General features: G+C 43.0%; 1 protein-coding gene across 1 annotated transcript in view; it reads right to left on the minus strand.

Annotated features, from left to right (window-relative positions):
• The window catches only part of SKAP1 (src kinase associated phosphoprotein 1), a 158,786-nt gene extending 139,120 nt beyond the window's left edge, over window positions 1–19,666 (minus strand). The window contains exons 1-3 of the mRNA XM_062018776.1: window positions 19,582–19,666; window positions 13,152–13,257; window positions 2,580–2,605 (exon numbers count right to left, since the gene is read on the minus strand). Coding sequence (XP_061874760.1) covers window positions 2,580–2,605; window positions 13,152–13,257; window positions 19,582–19,615 — 166 coding nt within the window. The 5' untranslated portion in view covers window positions 19,616–19,666. The remainder of the gene's footprint in view (window positions 1–2,579; window positions 2,606–13,151; window positions 13,258–19,581) is intronic.
• Window positions 19,667–19,971: the final 305 nt, after the last annotated feature.

Consider the following 19,971-nt stretch of genomic DNA (forward strand, 5'->3'; position numbering starts at 1 on the left):
GTGTCCCTCTGGCAGTGAGGAGCCCAACACTGAACACAGCCCTCGAGCTGCAGCATCACCAGGGCCCAGCACAGGGAGGCAATCCCTGCCCTGGTCCTGCTGGCCACATCAGTGCTGATCCCAGTCAGGATGCCACACTGCTGGCTCATATCCAGTCACAGTCAATTAACATCCCCAGGCCCTTTTCTGCTGGTCAGCTTTCCAGCCACACATCCCCAAGCCGGCAGCAATGTACAGGACTGCTGAGGCCCAAGTACAAGACTCAGCACAACTGGCCTCAGTCTATTCATCCAGCCAGTCCAAGTCCCTCTAAAGAGCCTTCCTGCCCTCAAGCAGATCTATGCACTCACCCAGCTTTATGTCATTCACAAACTTACTGAAGGTGCACTCTATCCCTTCATCCAGACCATTGTCTTCAAGATGTGCCGGACACGTTCCTATGTGACCTGATCTAGGTGAACCTGCTTCTGCATGGGGATTGGACTAGATGATCTCTAAAGGTCCCTTCCAACCCTACCATTCCATGATTCTATGACATTAAACAGAACTGGCCCCAACACTGAGCCCTGGAGAACATCACTGGTGGCCAGACACCAACTGGAATTAACTCCATTCCCCATCCTTCTCAAGGTCTGGCCATCCAGACAGTTTTTCACTCAAGAAATATCTTGTATTCTAATTCATCTCTAGAAAGAAACATTCCTATCCCCTTTAGAAAGGCTGTTTACTATGAAGAAAACCTCAAACCTCCTTAGAAGAAGCCTTTTCCGTTGTCACATCAGCCTGTAACTTAAATGCCTTGGGAGGGCAGCTAGGCAGCTAATTCATGCCTGGTTTTGGCAATCCTCTTACCAATATGTCCAGGCTCACAAGGCTTCTTTTTTTCTTTAAAACCAACACCCATGGTGTAATTCTTTAGCTCTTTCTCATCCAGCATACACCCAATTCCCATCACTACCTCTCCTTCACCCAGCAAGGTATCACAAACTGGGGTTGAGGTTCTCAAGGTGATGTCTGAGCCTGTTTTCACTTCACAGTTGTCCTGTTTCCTTAGTACGTGTTTTTTTTCTGAATATTATCATTTTCCATAATAACTTAGGGCCACATTTGGAGATTAACTACACACCTGAAGACCCAAACACTTGTACAGTAATATCTAGCAGGCATTTAAGTGAGCCAGGCACTTCATTTACAAATCCATATACAGTTCCACAAACCAATCTTCCTAACATTACTTAGGCTTCCAACTCTATAAAAGAATAAAGAATATTTCAAAATAACAAAAGCTTCCCTCCTCCACCCTTTAAATTGCATGAACTTTCAAAATTTAAAAAAAAAATCTAATTTTGAGCCCTTTTATGTGCTCTAATCCTCTCACTTTTTTTTTAATTTTGAACACAGCTGTCTGTTGTACTTTCTCAAATGATGCCAGATGCTGGGTTCATCAACCAAACGCATGAAAACAATGGTTTGAAAGCAATTAGAAGCACCGAGGCTGCACCGAGGCTCATATTAAAATGTGATAACACTGTTCTAGTGGGAATTGCAACGCTGCTGCATTTCTGACATTTCTGTGCTGCCAGACAAACAGGATGTGCTGGAAGTGGGCCCTGATCGAGAAGGTAACATACTGGAATTTTTTCCTGGAGTAAATGAAGGATTAGCTGAGTTGGAACACTCACAAGGATTTTTATTATGGCCCCAGGTCCCATCTCGTTTGAACACTGGCAGATCCTTCTGTCTGTGCTCACGTATCACAATCATTCTTTAAGGAAAGAGACAGACCCACCAAACCATGTGCCTTGGCTGCAGCCTGTCTGTACCCAATGCTCCTAATTAGGGATCAGAGCTGAGCTCCATTGATCCAATAGAGTCAAAGGAGCTGCAGGTCAGCTTTGAGCAAATACATATCCATCAAGTGCCCCAAATATACTGAAGTATCCACTGACACAGCTTGTGACCTGCAGGCACCCTGGAAAGTTTAAATCATCACCCCTATTATTGTGGAAATGAAGATCAAAGTCACAATCAGAATCTCCCAGCTTGTTAACAGACATAATAAGAGATGGTCACGGTCCTGAAAAATTTACAGCCTGACCATTTGTCTACACCTGGAGGTTGGTTCAGTTTCAAGTTCGGGTTAACATGAGACAGGAGGAAACTTACTCAAGGTTACCCAACAGTCTTCACTGCCAAGTCAATGGTCCATGGGAATACATTGCCCTTTTTGAACCTTAAGCCATTTCCAAAGACAGAAGTTTTGAAGAAAAATTTTGTGGGCTTGTCCAAGACAATACATTTATGTCAGCACCACACAGTTCTGCATTATTTGTTCTCAAAGATAAGAAGAAATAGACTTCTGCTGTTCAGAAGGAATACTAACCCCAGGTTCTGCTGTAGTCCTCACCACAGCTTTGCCTTTTCACCTCCAAGAACTGTCACACACAGCTATATTGTGTAGTTTAAGCTCTTCTCCTTGTTGACATTGCACAGAAAACACCACACACATCCAACTCCTCCCTTCTCCCCAAGCCCATAACAAGGGCAGCTCACCCTTCCTTCCCTTGCCTTGTACTCACCCCGGGGCAGGAATTCCAAGTGGTACCTAGAAGTAAAAAGAAAAAAAGAAGAGAGACATAAGCATACATAATTTTCTTAATGATTTGTTCCAGCCCATTGAATAAGCAACAGATGGGAGAATTATGCCAGAAGTGTTTCCAGGAACCCAGCAAATGGCCAACACATATTTTGTGCAAGAAGCTGCAAGAGGAATTGTGAGCCCTACTGATGAAGCTTCACATCTCCTACTCTTGAAGTGGTTTCAAAGGCTTCCAATATCCTTCCACTGGAACAGTGGAAGCAAAAAACCAAAAGCAAAGGTTTACATGACTTTTTGCTTTGCAGCCTTAAAGACCCTTAAAGATCCTTTCCAACCCAAACTATTCTATGACTTTTCTTAACTTCACACCTTCCCTATCAGCAGCGGCATTGCAGAGGACAGCACGCACGCTGCCCACACCAAAAAAATCCACCATGATTTCTTCATCTCTCACACTTTGAACATATTTTGGGTTGACATCTGAGTCTTTTTAGTAGAGAACAGCGCTGGTGAGTTTTGGAAACAGATCAAGGATTGGGGACAGACCACAAAGTGACCCTTTCACAGGCAAGATGCGTAACAAAGGGTTGGTCTATAGGCATTAGTGGCAAGAATTCAGTATGTAAAAATCCAATCAATTTGTTTCCTCATTAAAAGCTTTCATGAAGAAAATGATTTAACACAAACATTCAAGCTACTGACACAGATTAATTAGAAAACAACAACAGAATTCTGATTAAGGGCATAATATTTATTTGACTTGTTTGCTTTGGACAAAAAAAATGTGCACAGACAGAAGAAACTTTCCCAGGAGAACAGACTCAGCAATAAATAACAGCTGCATTATGTTGGAAAGAGCCACACCACTCTGCTTTGAAGTGAGGAAGGGGTACAAATTTCTCTAGGCCTTTGGATGCTCTTGCCAACGGTCTCCCATTTTTATACTGAGTTCTTTCCTGTCCATCCTATCACAGCTACATCTTATCTCTCAAGCTCAGAGAAGTGACACCACCTGCCCAAGGTCAGGGGAACCATAAAAGCAGCTCCATCCTTTTGTTTCCAATCAGCATTAACTGTTACTCAGTGTTCACTTTGAGAATCCAAACATAATTCACCATTTGATTTGAGAAACCCCTCCTCCCTGGGCTCAGCCTCTACTCTTGAGGGGCACCTGCTTTCCTCAGACCCCCAAGTCCAGCACCCTTGCAAGTTGAAATACTTTTGTCTCCTGAACAGACAATGACTGGAAGACAAGGACAGCAAAATCACTTCTTGTTTTGTGAACTTTTGTCTCTTGTGCTTGAGAGACTGTCCTAATCTCCCCTGAACATGTTTTAGTGATAACATTTACTGCACTAGGACCAAAATGATTTTCTGTCACTTCTCATTCCAGTTCAATAAAAGTATAAGAGCTTGGTTTCTAACCTCTGTCATTTTTAATACAGTAAAATGGTTTTAAAAAAAAAGTAAAATTGAGTTCCATTTCCTACTGGACCATCAAGTCCATGTTAGTTTCACTCTGATCAAATTTAAGAGGGTACGGGGGAAATACCAAAATGATGCTTTGCTATTTCTTTTTTTCTTTTAGCATAAGGAAACAGTCAAAAATTCTAATCTCATCACATCAGGATGGGTCTTTAATCTCATGCTTTGATCATTTTCACTCTGGAAAGGCTTAAGCAGAGAATGAAAGTTAGTTTAAAATTTAATCGGGAATGGGGGAAGATGGTCTTGCTCTTATGGAAGATGAAAGAGTAATGATCTAATTCCTTCAGCTGTCACTGACTACATGAAAATCTTGAATAAATTACTTATCTGGAGACCTTAAAAGGCATCCACACACAATGTCACAGGATTTTCAGTACATTCACTTATAGGGTTTCTTGCCTTGCCCCTGATGCTTTGTGTGTGTCTAGTGGGGAGGAGGGTAAGAAAACTTTCAGCATCTCTATTTCCTCTACTTCTTCCTGCAGGTAACTGAAGTCTTTGTTAATCAGTGAGTTATATTCTCACAATTTTCAAAGGTGGACAGAATATTACTTCTGTTCCTGCATTACCCAAGAAATGCAACTATTTGGGCAAAAAGCCCACTTTTGCTGCAACAATCTAGGTAGCAAACAGGGCTAGTTCAAATTACCTATATCCCCAAGTCACATGGATGTTTATAGATCTGGAATAAAGTCTGTTTCTGCACAGCAGAGGAGGAGCTCAGCTAGCAGAAGCAGGTTAGTCATCTTGGGCCTTTCTCCAAAGTACAGAGCTTAAGGCCAATTCTGATTTCTGCTCCCAATTAAGACACCGATGAGCACATTACGCCTTTAACACACCTGATGTGTGGGTAATGGACAGTTACACAACATTTTTGTTCTTTGGCTTTGTGGGAGATTACAGCCCTGGAAGTTATAGCGCTATAATTTCTTATAGCAAATAGCTTTTTACAATTGTAATGGCTCCATACACATTCCCCCTTAAGCCAGACAGTGTAAATTAGGAACCAGAGGCCTAGTCCTTATTCTTCTGAATCATTATTTTGGAGGGTTCTTCGCATTGAGATAAGGTTTGATGTCTTCATACTTATAAAACAATTTTCAGATCTCAAACACCAGGAGTAAAAGCTTCTCATTCATTTTCTTAACCAAAAACTTGGTGGATAGGTGATACACTTGGTCACACCTCACCTCTTCCTTTTAAGCACTTTAACAGCTCCTGTCCACCACCTGCGAGTGGAAACCCCCAAGAAGAGAACTTAAGGCAAAGCATAGTAAAGTTTTCAGCCAAAAAGGAAGGTCCAGTTTACATCCGACCTTAAGTGGATGGACACTGAGAAAACTCTTATTAAATCATTAACCAGCTTCAGCAAAATGAGCTCACAAGGGAATCTATTGAGTTTTTTTGATGCAATATGTAAAGTGAGGAACTAACCCAAAAATATCCAATTTCCATTACAAAGCCAAAGAATGAGTGTTGCACTGCCAATACTATAACCAAAAACATCCTCTAAGTATTTCCCCCACATGGTTCACAGTGAGCCACCCACCTCTCTCACCTCATTGGTGTGCATTTCACGACAGACAGGAAGAAGTCACAGATTTGTTCTGTTCAAAACACAAACTGTTTCTCATTATCATATAGCCTTTGAGGTTATGCACTTAACAAGCAAACATCAGAGCAGCTCACTTTTCTGGAAATGTTTATGCTCTTTGCTCCTGAAAAACATAAAGATCCCAGTTCTAGTTCAGCCACCTCCTAGTAGCAGTGTCTCCAGACGGACTCAATCAAAACTGCAACTCAACCATGTAAGCAGAACTCAGAGGGTGGATTGTTACAAGAAAGAGTAGAAGAAAATGCTGTTGTCATATTGGAAAACAAAATTAGGTCACAGAACATCCAAGTTTGCCAGAAAGCCTTGTTTCCAACAGGAACTCTCTGTCCTTACAGTCTTGAGACAGAACTAATAGTCTGCAAGAACCAGAGCCTCTCATACAGCCAGGATTTGATCTCCAGAAGTGAAAGATGAGTCCAGGACACACCAGGACCTTGATCACAGATCTTACCCTTACACTGATTTGTAATAGAAACAAGATTGGAAGCAACCCCAAGAGCACCAGTTAGGCACATGTGAGGTTTGAAAGCAAGTTCTCCAAATCCTACTCTTCCTAATTGTGCTGTACAATGGATTCACCTTCAAAAGAGTGGAGTTTGCTTTTATCACAGAATGGTTTGGGTTGGAAGGGATCTTAAAGATCATATCCTTCCAACCCTCTTGCCATGGGCAGGGATACTTTGCACTAGACCAAGTTGCCCAAAGCCTTATCCAACCTGGTCTTGAAAACTTCCAGGAATGGAGCAGCGAGCAGCCACAACTTCTCTGGGCAACCTGTTCCAGTTTTTGTCTCTTCACAACTGTTTTACCCAAAAGCAGTCACCTGAGGAGAGAGATGCTGACAGACCTGACCAAGCAGAACTCTGTTCCTCGCAGATGCAGGGCTACCAGCAAAGAAGCTCTGGAATATGCAAGCATGAAATTCTGCCCAGGTCAGTATTACTCTTGCCACGCTAGGTCTAGATTTGCCCTTCAGTATGAGCACAGGACTCATGTTCTCTTGGCACCAGAAGATAATTTGGGTTTATTTATACATTTCCAACCTTTACACAATATTCAAGCAGCAGATCCCCAGTCCTCTAGTAGTCTGTTCCATGGGGGCAGGGTTACAAAATCCCATCGTTGCATAGAAATTCAGGAAAATACAGAATTAGCACACACCCTCCTCCCATCCACAACTTGAGTTTGCTGAAGAGCACACATTACCTGACGCAAATCCCAGAGCTAAAGGAGTCAAACCAGATCCATCTGGGGCTAGAAGCAAAAACTGCTGTCTGAAGTCTTGTAGTCTGTGTTATTCAAGGGGGTCAAACTTGATGGTAATAATGGTCTCCTTGCAGCTCAAGTCTATAAAAGTCTAAACCCCACTTTCCTCTCAGACTCAATTTCAGCAGGAACCATAAAATAAAGTAAAGTTTCAATCAAATTTCCTGTATTTTCCTCTTCAATTAAGAACACTAACATCACCACAGATGTTATTAAATTAGGTATTTCAAGACAGTCTAATTTGTTTGTTGCAAAGTGTTTGTTGGTTTTTAATGTTTGAAGAAGTTTGGTTTTTTTCTAAATCAATGCTGTACAAGATTTCAAGCAGAAAAAAAAAAAATCAAAATGGAATTGGGGAGCTCACCATTAGCAAAGTCAGTTACAAACCACTTCAAATGCATTTCTCAGTTAAATGTTACAGAAGCAGCAGCAGCTATGCAAAGACTCTGGTTACATAATTTCAATCATTTACAGTCCTCAGGTTTCAGATTAACAATGCATTCTCAAGGAAATGGATGGGGTAATTTTATCATCTGGAATGGAAAATGATGCAAATTACTGAAAGAAGGCTAACCCAGAAGGCACCAAACTGCATTACTGGCAGAGTGAATGGCCACATTCACCCCAGGTATAAAAGGCAGGTAGAAAATTATAACAGCTGAATTGAATTTGTGCCTCTGCCACATCATCTCATAACATGGGAGAATTCCTTCCTCAGCACTTCCCAAAAGGAGGAGAGGAAAAAAAAATCCCCTACCAAGACTACAGAGTAAATTGGGAACATTCTAACAGAAACGTCATCAGACTTTAAAAATAAATAAACACCACAGTCAATATTATACTTGACTGTTGAGAATTAAAGGAATGCCTGTGCTCACACACACATGGCCACAGATGTACCAGTGCAGGGTGGAGAGAGGCTCTGGATCTCCATTAACAACAGTTGGTACAGCACACACACACTCACGCGTCCCTGAACCACTGTTCCCCCGCACAAAGGAAAACAACTTGAGGAGTTGTTTTTGGGAGAGAAAAATGCAACTAAGTACTTCTGAAGTAGCAGGAACTTCCTTTTAATTTTTTGCAGTACAAATCTGTATTTAATGGCCAAAATAAGTGTGAACGAAACCCTGCTCAGCAAGATCGTTTCCTTGCTGAGCAAATAAATTTCGTCTCTCTGAAGAACATGAAGGAGGAGAACAGCACTTTGCCTAATTAAGGACAATGTGGTGAGGCTATAGTCCAGCCCTGGCATTAATGTGCTGAGCTCAATTATTTGCCCATCAGGTCACATTCTTAAATTCCTTTTTATCTTGGTATCACACGTTATTCAGCATAATGAGTTTAATATCAGTAGGAATTACAGGCAGTGCATTTACACTAATGAAGCAAAATTACCCTGAAATTGCATTTTCTTCCATTTCAATCTTAAAACTTTAAAATAAGGTTGAAAACTGAAGCAATAAATGTAGTTAATATGGCTAGAAGTTTATTAAAACAGTCTAAACACACTGTTTCAGGCAAAATTTTGGATGTATTTCCATTAGGAAAACTTTTACAATCCTACTGCAATACCTTCCCACAGAAAGGATCAAGTTAAACATGACAATTAGGCTGAAGTTCTCCTGGTGTTGAAACACCTGCAGTTGAGCTACACCTGTAAACCAATAAAACTAGTAGCTTACTGGTTTGTGGCAGCGTTCACAAACCCCATTCTACAACTTGCCAAGTTTGTAGCACAGTGGTACCCAAGTTTGCTTCCTGAAAACAAGTATTTCTGCAGCTCTGGTTGAAACAGAGCATGGAAACACACACCTGGGCACTGGGAGCATCTCAGACCCCCTCTACATTCTGCGGCTCTGTACCACAGATGAGCAAATTCTAAGCTCAGAGGCTGTATTTATTTTTTGAACCTCAGTGTTCTGAACATCAGTGGCAGAGCCGAGCCAAGCCTCTGGTTAGAGATGCAGACCAGCTATGACATTTCACTACACAATTAGACATTTAAACCTCGTCCCAGACTTCCATTAGACCCCTAAAAAATAAAAATCACTTGACCAGGCAAGGGGAACACATCTGCTGCCCAGGCTGGGAACCCAAGCATGTCACCAGCCATAGCACTCTTGCATTTGTGACACTGGATGAAGAGATCAGCATGGCAGTCCAGCAATTCTGGGGATCTGGGAAGACCTTGGCTTCTGCAGGCTCTCCTCAGCAGGGCAGGACATCACCTGGAGATGGCTGATATGTGAGAGATTCCACTGCAGAGTTAAAAGGCTACATGCAGATTTTTCCTCACTGATAGCACAGTAGTAACGTTAGGAATATTGCCATAAATCTTAGGGAGAGTTAGACAAGGCAGTAAAATGAGGTTTGGAACTTGTTAGCCAGAGGTGAAGAGCCTGGTCTATGCGGCAGCTCCTGCTGTTGGCAGGAATGTGAGAAAATGATCCTGGGTATCGGTTATGAGCATTAGGACTGGGCCTCAGTTTCACACCATTGTTTTTATCACAGCAGAGCAAATTAAAAGTAGAATTTCAGTGTCTATTTTGGTTTTCCTAGTGGATGTATGCAAGAAACTCAACATTAATTAAGCCCCTTTCTCTTCGTTTCAGCTTTGATATACAGCATGTCTGCCTTGCTCTCCTTTTAGCACTATTACATTTCACCTCAGGGAGAAAAAAAAAATACTAAGAATTTGCTTCCATCAATGCAAACTTGCCTTCCAACAGGGAGTTTAAATGACTAGCTGACTCCAAAGAGATGGAGAAACTATTTGTCTCCATATTTTTAAATAAATCCCATTCTCCTCATCTCACCCCCTGCCACTGTAACTGCTCCAGAAATGTCGAAATGCTGAGGTGAGGTCATTTAACAGCAAGAAGACTTTTTTTTTTCTCCAGTTACTGCTGTTGCCAAAGGATAAGAATAGGCTTGTGTTCCTGTGTGGAGTCATGTATCCGATTCGTCCCAGGTGTCAGACATCTGCTGCTCACTCTGCAGACGGCTTTGTTAGGACACAAGAAACAGCAGCGATGATCCCCAGGAACAACTCCAAGTGGGTCTAAACCAGAAGCACCTTTGAGGTTTCTGGGAGAAGAACAAAACTCTGCCCCAGCCCCACGTCCTGTCTCTACCCTCCCCACAAACCAAAGCTGATTTTTAGCAAGTTTTATCTATTTCAAACACTTTGGGTTTCCATTCAGGGCTACAGCAGCGTCCTGGGCCTACGGTCAGGACACAGGTAACTGCACATGCTACTGTACTGGGAGATCCTCATCCCTCACACAGGTGACTCCTAGGGACCAAGCCTCCAGTTTTGTTCTGTGAGTTGTTTTCCTGGATGCTATGCAAGGCAATAAGTTTAAATTGCTTTCCCTGATTGTCAACAAAAGAGATTATTAGGAGAAAAATGACCAGGCCAAGATTTGCATACATATCTTATGTCACAAAGTAGAATAGGATCTGAGGTAGTAGTGAGGGGGAAAAAAAAGAAAGAAAAGAGAACTGTTTTAACCCAACAGTGTGGTTTAAATAACCACATGAATTCTGAAAGTAAAACGGTACAAGGACTCATAACTCAGCCATCTGGTGACAGCCTCCCCACAGCCATTGCCTGCAACACCTGACAGGGCTCCTCCAACAAAAATACCCCAGACTACCTTGGAAAAAATTATAATCTGCAGACATAATCCACTCCCTACCGACCACACTTCTCACAGTGAGACGGGAACAATATATCCTCACAGGTAGCACATGGAGACATAAAGCCCAACCACTTGTTCACATTATAGTCATCAGCCACCCTCCTGCTGCGGAACACTACGAGGCCATGGGGAAAGCAGCGATGTAAAGACCTGGCAGCCAAGTTACAGGAACAGTTATTGAGCCTGGCTCAGGATAATCATACTAGATGAAGCTCTTCCCTTTCAGAGACACATATGTCTCTCCCCAGTAGTCGAGCAGTTTACTTATGTCCATTATGAACCCAAATAACGAAATCCTACACGCCGTGTTGTGTTTCGCCTCACGGAGGTGAAAGGCAGAGCACAAGGCTGCTCAGGGGAGGCAGAAGCTTCCTGAAGACGACGGCTGATGATTTCCTGAACACCCGCCGCAAAACCCACAGGAAGCTCCCCAAAGAGACAGACCCACGCCCCATCCCCAAGAGCAAGACCTGCTTAGATCCTTTAAAATAAAAAGATACAGTTATTGTTACAGTAATCTCTCACCACAAATCATTGCATTAATGGCTCAGATCAGAACAAGGATATTTGTATACTCTGTTCTTCTCACTCCTTCCCAAATGCTGCTGAGCAATAAAACAAAAGCAGGAAGTCAGTAATGCCCTGAAGTCTTTGCTCAAGTGTCTCACCTCTCCAGTAGAACCTGCAATTTATTTAAATAAACATGACTGAGGCCCACATCTTAACCTCAGCATCCAGGAGAAATTTGTATATCGCCTCTTCTGCTGATGCAAAAGCGGCTTCACCAAGTCTCCTGCTTTTTTGAGATGACATTATTCTAAAAATCCATTCTTAGACTGGGAAGCAGCTAAAAGCTAAGGTTGAATTCTGTCTCACATCATCAGTGTGTGCCCCAGGACCCTAAAGGCTGCTCCTTCTTGAGTGAGTCACCAAAGCCACAGACAATCCCTGGAAAGGCAAAGGTCCACAGGATGACGGCTATAGCAGCATCACTCAACCACTGTTCACAACTCTAACAGCACACAAAGACAAACCACTTACTTCAGGAAGCAAGAACAATCCAGAACTGCCAAGTTTGCTTCTGCCTCACACATTTTTATCAAGTCCTGTGCTATTTGTTCTTAATTCATTAGAAAAAGATCTAGAGTTGCAATACATGGAGATAAAGAGTTGTCAGGTTTAAAGTTGTGTGCTTTCAGGATAGTTGGGGGGGGCAGGGGGGAAGTTTGAGTTAATGTCTGAATAATTCAGGTTCAGAATTCTGCTTACTTAACTCTTTCCATCCAAACCAATGGATGGGAATTTTTCAGAGAAATCACACTAATTTGTTATAAACTTCCAGTCAAGCCTTTTTTTCTGCAATATTTTCCCCTCCTTCCTCCATTAGATAATGCTACAGCCCCATTTTCCAAAGGCTTCCATCTTCTGCATTCAGCTTGTTTCAATTATTCAGGGCAACCCAGGCTGATAATTACACAGTCCCGAGTTGCTGAGTAAAACTGATGCTTAATTAGCCAGCAGGAAAGATCGATTAAGATACAGCAGGGCATCTTGCAGACTTCTTCAGTGGGACTGCAGGGAATAGAATCTGGCTGTGCCCTTCCGTAGGATAAAATTCTCCACTTCTCAGGGACTCAACAGCAGTTTTATTTAAACTGGATGCTTAGATCAGTCAGCCACCCTGAGTTTTATTGTCAGGTCTTAACATCAAGTGACACAACTCATATCTTATAACTAGAGCATTAATAGCAAGCTCCAGATCACGTTTCTAGCCAAAAATATAATGCACCTGAGGCTGAGCATTTTATCTAAGCCTCCAGCAACCTGTTTTCTGTTTATGTTCCTTGATTTTTCCCTAGCACATTAGAAGTACCAGTATTTGCTTCACTCATGCAAATGGTGTAGCTCATGTTCTCATGCAGGACTTGAACAGTCCTGAGGACATGAGATTTTTTTAACTCATCTCAGACACAAGTTTGAATTTGAGATTTTTTCATTCTTTTTTATTGTATCAAAGTCCAGGCAATACATATTTCAGTTCAAGAGTCACTTGTGAAATAGATACTTCCAGCAGCAAGCCAGCAGCATGAATCTTTGCTCACAGTATTGATTTACTCACAAGCCTAAGTACCAAGTGATGGATTTTTTCCACAAAATCCTCTCTAGCACAAGGGAGAAGGAAGAACAGGACATGATCTGAGACTCACGTGCAAAGAGCTGTACAGACACAGCCGAAGGCATACTTTTTTTATACTTTCAAACAAATTCCAAATAATGGCATTTTTGCTGAAAATCATAAAACTGGTTAAATAGGAAAGTGTACAAACCGGTGCACTCATGTTATATCAACCCCGAATATCCATTAACTTTCAATGCATGTGCCAATTGTTCAGATGGTTAAATAAAGTACACAGAATCATAAGGTATGACACTACTCTGAGGTGTTTCTTTAAAAAGCAGTGCAGGCAACACAAACCTGGCTTTGACTTGCTGGAAGCCAAAGAGAATCACATCCCTCCGCTCCCTTGCTTTAGCACTCAAGTTTTCATTCTGTAGTCCCTCTGCCAGGTACTCTTCAGCATCTGGGAAAGAGAATTCCAGGTTAAAATTCGCAACAGAGGTACCTGTTAGTGGCTGAGCTGGACCTGGCTGTGCACTGGGAAGCCCCTCAAGGCACTGTATCAAGCTGTCTGATCCAGAGACACAAGTCAGACTGCAGACTTCATTTGGAGAAGTTAAAATGTTGAAGTGACTGAGATCAGAAGAGGATCTAAATATTGCATGGGATTACAGAGCTTCTCTAATAGCAATAGTATAAGACAAATAATCAAGGTCAAAGAAACCACTGAGTAGAGGAAAGCAAAGTGAAACATGGATAAGTCTGCTGGACCAAGTACAACAGGCTCAAGTTGCACCAGGGCAGGTTTAGATTGGAGATTAGGAAGAACTTTTTCACTGAGAGGGTTATTAAGCACTGGAATGGGTTGCCCAGGGAGGTCATGGAGTCCCCATCCCTGGATATGGTTAAGTTTAGTGATGGGCTTGGCAGTGTGAGGACAGTGGTTGGACTCGATCTTAAAGGTCTTTTCCAAGTGTAATGATTCTATGATTCTATTCTATAATTCAATTCCACCTTTTTGCTGCCCCAAAACCTACAAATCTACTGCTGTGAAATGCTTTTGGCATTAAGGACACAAAAGCAATTACCCCCTTCAAACGGGAATCCAAAGCATTTCTAAAGTGCCAGTGCAAGACATCCACTGACAAGGAAAACCTGACCTGCACTTTTCACAAGGATGACCTTTGTAAAGGACAAGCCCTGGAAAACAGGTTGGTTGGCCCTAGTCTACACACACAGTATCACAACATGGGCTCTCCTGCAAGGTTATCACTGAAATACTACACCCTGTGCCTGCTCAACAGAGACAGCTGGACAAAAGTAAACATGGTATTCTCTCACCTGGAAACCACATCTATATGCAGAAGTTTAACCTGAATTGGAAGGTAAAAGCACTAAGTGTCTTTTATTTCCATAAATATCTATGTTCTTTACAGAAAGCTCAAAAAAATCTCAGAAAACAACAATTCCAGTCACACCTGCTCTGTATAGAATATAACCTTGTATTTCAGCAGCATTACTGCTCGTTTCCCCTAACAGAGAAAAGATTGGCTTCAAAGCTGTGCTGGTGTACATTCATAGGCCTCTCCAGCCTTTAACTCACACCCCATGCTGTGATACTAATGTCAGTTTAATATCCTGCTTGCAAGACTTTTAGGTCCTTATGCTTCAGCTGCTGGTAAGACAGCCAGCACTGCTTAGCACACCCCAGGAATCTGCACAGCTCCTTGAAAAACAGCTCCTCCACCTGCAAGCACATCTCAAGATCAAAATGCCACAAGATAAATTAATATCTTTTTTCTTTTCTGTTAAAATCATGAGCTCTCATTGCTTTTTCTTGCCTGCTCATGATACACTCAAAGGCTTAGAACTTGGGAGAGGACTAGGGAAAAAAAAACCCAACAGCTCTTTCAAGTGAAGAGCATAAGGAAAGACATGGAGAGGAACAAGGCTGATGCTTGGGCATCCCCAGTATCCTCTTCAGAGGTCTGACCACAGTAAGCTGGGAAGGAGGAGTGAATCCAGATCATAACACTTGCCTCCAGTTCTCCTTTCTGGATTTATTCAGCTGAAAGCACCAGTTTCCGTGGGAGCAATCACTAATAAGTGTGTTTCAGCCAAATGCAGACTCCTCCAGGCCCTCACTTAGCTCCTTCCTTTGACTCCCAGCCTCTCCTCCTACCAAGAGAACCCACAGGAGCCAGGTCTAGGCCAGCTGTGCCTCATACCTGCAGCCACCACTTCACAGCTGAGAAACAGAGCTTGAAGCCTGAACACAGCGCTGAGCTATCAAAGCATCCTAGCACAACCCCCCTGATGTGGGGATGCTCTGTTGTCATCCCAGCAGATGGAGTAACATGAATCCACCGTGTCACTCTCAAACCAACACCTACATCCAGCAGTAGTTCTGAGAGCTCCGGGAGCACAGAGATGTCAGGCCAAAACACCTATTAATATCAATTCACTGCTAGTGATTTAGCCCTAGGTGGCCTGCCTGAGATGAGGGAAAGACTTTGCCAGAGCAGTTGAGCGAAGCTTTTGAAATCCCAGGCCAATCTTATAATCCTTAAGCCAAGTTTCTTTTTCAGTACATCTCTATGCAGTTTTAATTGTAGATCTAACACACAGTACTGGCTTGTGACAGACCCAACTATGCTGAGGCTTACATCACAAATTGCATAGGAAGAACTCAAGTAGATATACCTAAGCACAAAAGATACATCTTGCTCTAAGGAGCTTACTACTTAAGAATAGATGAGGCTACAAGGACAATTTATTACATACAAGCCAGCATAAAACCAGCACAGTAGAAACAGGTCAGCAAAAGAGACCACAGGCTGGCTGTATTTCCACAGTAGAAGAGAACAAGTAAGAAAAACAAACCACTCCCAGAACTTGTGCAAACATCAGTTGCATCCCTCTGTCATCTTTAAGCACAGATTAGCTCCGTGAGTGCGCGATTAGCTCTAATATGGTATTTACTTGCTGGGATGTCAGCACAGATCAGCTGCTGGATAAGTTATTGCAGAAGTAGGGTCACTTCTGCGAAACAGGCAGAGCCCCTTTCAGAGCCAGCCACTATGTTTATAGCACCAGGAAATGAAATAGAAAGCCTAACCATAAACTCTCAAAGTGGATCAGGAAGAGCAATATGTAAGCAGCTCTAGAGTAAATCACCCTAATGTTAGTTTTACTGCTTGTCGGTAACATTATATTCTTGATGTTTATAGATTGCTCTCTGAGATCTACTCTGAAAGTTTACAGGACTCTCCTTTTCATTTCCTGCAGCTAAAAAGGTAAGAGGGGAAAAAAAAAAAAAGTAGTTGAGATTTCATCAAGTGTTTCAGGGGAGCTTCTAGAGGCAGTTGCAGTTATCCACTTTAATCCTGCAGGAGAAGCACAGCATCATAAGAATTATGTCACAACTACTGAAGTCCAGGTAGTAAATAACCTTTTAATGGCAGCACTAAATTCTAGGAGTTAATCAGCACTCAATGAGCAGAGCTGAAAGGTATTACGATGCCATGTGTATTCTCTCCATGCACACATACTTGCCTTTGCTTTTTTTTTCCCCCTACTACTCTGCCATGAGAATGCCAGCAGCAGAAATCCTATACTCTTATGTGCAGAGGAACTAGTCCCACAGAATTGCAACCTTTTAGCTATGCAAGATACTGCTGAGCCAAGCAGTCTGCTCCAACACTTATTTGATGCTTCATACAATCCCTCCTGCAGTTTATCACCCCAGTTGGCTGGGAAAAGTTAGTTTAAACTAAGTTTAGGACACCTATCAACACTGGGAGTGGAGATAGCTTGAGCTTTCCCAAGACTGCATTATTTCCAGGATGTACCCCAGGACAGACAGGGATTTGGGAGGTTAGTTGTATCATCCCCTATCCCACTTGTCAAAATAAAAGCTGTGAACTATTGTTCACAGTGTTTCTCTACTTTTCTGCAAGTTCAAGAAAGGTTGGTTTAATTGTGAAATGTCATTTTTCAGAAGAGCCTTCCCGCTTTTGTGGGGCTGAGTCAGAGAAAGCCTTGAGAACTGAAGCAATCTTCATCCATCCTCCTGCAAGGGACTGAGTGGGATGTTCTCCCCTGTGCGATGAAGGAAGTGAGAACAGCTTCCAAGTCTCAACACCCAATTCCTTGATATTTAAAATTTCAGAGCTACCCATGACGCTTTGTCAATACTGATCGTGGCTTATTAGCCCTCACAAACAGAATCTTGTTTCTTTTCCAAACAGTGGTGAAGCTGCTTGGCTTACAATTGGCAGCTTCCAGCTTTGTCAGGCTGTGCAGGTGCAGTCACAGTCTCCCAGGGCAGCACCTGCTCTGTCCTTCCCCTTGCCCAAACTCCAGCAAAGAAAATAGCTTTCCAGACCTACCACCTGAAATGAAAAGGATTAACCAACGCAGGCAAAGGGAAGATAATCAGGCTGCCAGACTGCCTTTGCTTCTACAAACCAGAACAGAAGCCCTGGGTTTGTCAGAGATATATCACATTTTTTAGAAGCACTGTTTCCGCCTTCAGAAGAAATTTGTGCTAAACAAACATGAAACACCCTTAAGCAAAAGTAGTTTTAAAAGAGACGTGAGCTGAAAGTGAAACTCTGCACAGTTAACTGACAATGTAGTGCCAATGAAACTCAGGTTGCTTATTTGCAAGGTGGAACTTAAAGTAATATAATTGTCGCAACCACATCGGCTTATAAACAGAAAACACGAAACATTCGTAAGTGTTGCAGGACTGTGAAGGAAAGACAATAGGTATATTGTACTGGCTTTCAGCCACTGCAATCTCAGAGATGCCTTAAGTGATAACACAACTGTTACTAGCAAGCCATTGACGACCTGCTTTCTTGCATCATGTGAACAGCCCTGAACCATGGCCCAAACTTTAACATAAGGAAATAGATGTTACTGCATGTACATCAATATGTGTTTCCTCCACTATTTGTAATTTTTAAATACAACTATTCATAGTAGTGCAGTTTGGGAACACCATAATAGCTTGAGCTCTTTCATTTCCAGCCTGTGCAGCTAAAAACCTCATCAGCCACTGAAGGCTTCGAGACTGTATAGATTGTTAAGACACAGCAAGTTTGATACAGAGGTATGTGACATGCAATTAATCTCCATTCATAGCCTGCTATACCTGTCAGCAAACAAAGGCTGTGCCTTAGAAGGAGATCTGAAGCCTTCAATTAAAAACAGTCAGCTAACAAGAAAATAATCTAAGTTAAAGGAAGGTGGCAGGTGCAGAAATGAGTTGTTTACAAAAGTGTCAGCACTGAACAATAAAGTGCTGCACATCAAAAATGTGAAGGGGTGAACTTCACTGAAGCCCTCGTGATTAAAAAACAGAGGAGAAAATTTACACCTACATCTGGGGGAAGACACAAAGCATTTGGAAGAGAGCTTTGACAGGCTTGGAGGCTGCACACACTCCTCTAAGACTGACAGATCCCAGGACTGGAAGTTATCCCATATCTCAGAGGGGAAGGGGCTAGTGCTGCATGCTGCCAATAGCCATCTTAATGGGAAACAAAAGGTCACAAAGCCCTGTGGCAGCCTGGGGCCAGCCCTCAACCAGCAGCCCCAAGCATGAGCCGGAAGATGCTAACGACTCCTTCCTCACCAGCCACCCACATCTGCAGCAGCAGGATGCCTCAGTAACATATGCACGGGGTGTTCAGGCCTGGGCTCACCATGGTGCTCCAGCATCACCACTGCTCAAGGTTCATTTCTGAGCAGCTTCTAAGGTGGCCAGCCTCTGCATGGCACTTCTCTGGCCAAGCCTTTGGTCAGGCCTCCATGGGATCAGTAATTGCTGCAAAGGTCTGTGCAGAACTTGCTTATGCTCTCATGAAGCATATTTTATTAGAATAGTTCAGCATGGCTTCCTGCTTGGCTGACCCAAAGAAGCAGAGGTTTAACAGGTCAAGTTTGGGAAGAAAGCCAGGAAAAACAACTTCAGAAACCTCCCACCTGCCATCTTATATGCACACAGAAGTAAATGTTGACAGCTCTCAACACAGCCCACTCACTCAGATGCTGAGATCTTGCAAGGCAGTCACATCCAAATTGTCAAACAGACATGGAGCTTGATGCCAGCACTGCTTTCTTGGCTGTACCCCATTTTCAGTGGGGCTGAAGCTTTCCTGATGATGCAGCCTCACTGAGAAAGCTTGTTCACCACATCCCGTGTGACACACAACACTTGCACATCAAAAGCCAGCAGATACCACTACCACAGCCACAACAACAGGCTGCTGAGAGGGCTCACAGCAGAACACAAACTGCTTCTACCCTCTTAGCACCCCCTCCCTTGATTCACCCTAGCAATGCTCACCAGTGGAATCTCAATACCTTAACTGAAGGCACTTCAGCAGGGACATCTTTTAACCATGCCAGAAGACACCTTTTAATCTTGCATCCACTCTCTTCCTCTTACACAGGATCTGGGGCCACCAGAGAGCTTCCTCGTCCCTAACAAAGGGACGGATCCCATTGTCAACTCCTGAGCAACAGGAGGACAGCCGCAAAAACACCAGGACAGGCACTCACACCCTACATTATCTTCAGGGACAGGGTACAGAGAAGGTATATGTAACCTGAGGGCTCCAAAACCATCAGCCCTACAGAAGTAGCTCCCACAGCCTTTCCATACATCTCTGTCTCCATACAGCAAGGTGCAAAAAGCCTTTTAGCTTCCTGCCCTGCAATCACAGCAAACTTCCCCCATGAAGCAGAAGAGGAGTAAGAAGGAATTTGTGGTTACCTTCCAGAAGTTTTTTAATCTCCTCTGGGATCATGATACCTGAATGCTTTCCTTTTCACAGGAGTCAAACCTGCTGCTGCTGCTCCTGTCCCTCAGGGGCAGGGACAAAGGAAGAAGGGAGGGCGGAGACACCCCAAAAAAGGTAGGAGGAACCTCTGGGCTATACTCAGATGCCACCTCCTCCTCTTATAGCCTCAGCCAGCTCAACCTACTCATTGCAGGCAGCCAAGGTACTCAGCTCTCCTAGATTCCGAACTCCTCCATGGTCTTGAGAGCCAGAACAGAAGTGCCAGACTCACCCCAGCAGCAACACAGCTGGATCTGGACTACCTCATTAACACTTTAATCAGGTGGCACTTGGGCTGTACCTCCTTCTTTCTCACCCAACTC

This window comes from Colius striatus, chromosome Z (genome assembly GCF_028858725.1).
Source record: "Colius striatus isolate bColStr4 chromosome Z, bColStr4.1.hap1, whole genome shotgun sequence".
In the NCBI taxonomy this organism is placed as follows: Eukaryota; Metazoa; Chordata; class Aves; order Coliiformes; family Coliidae; genus Colius; species Colius striatus.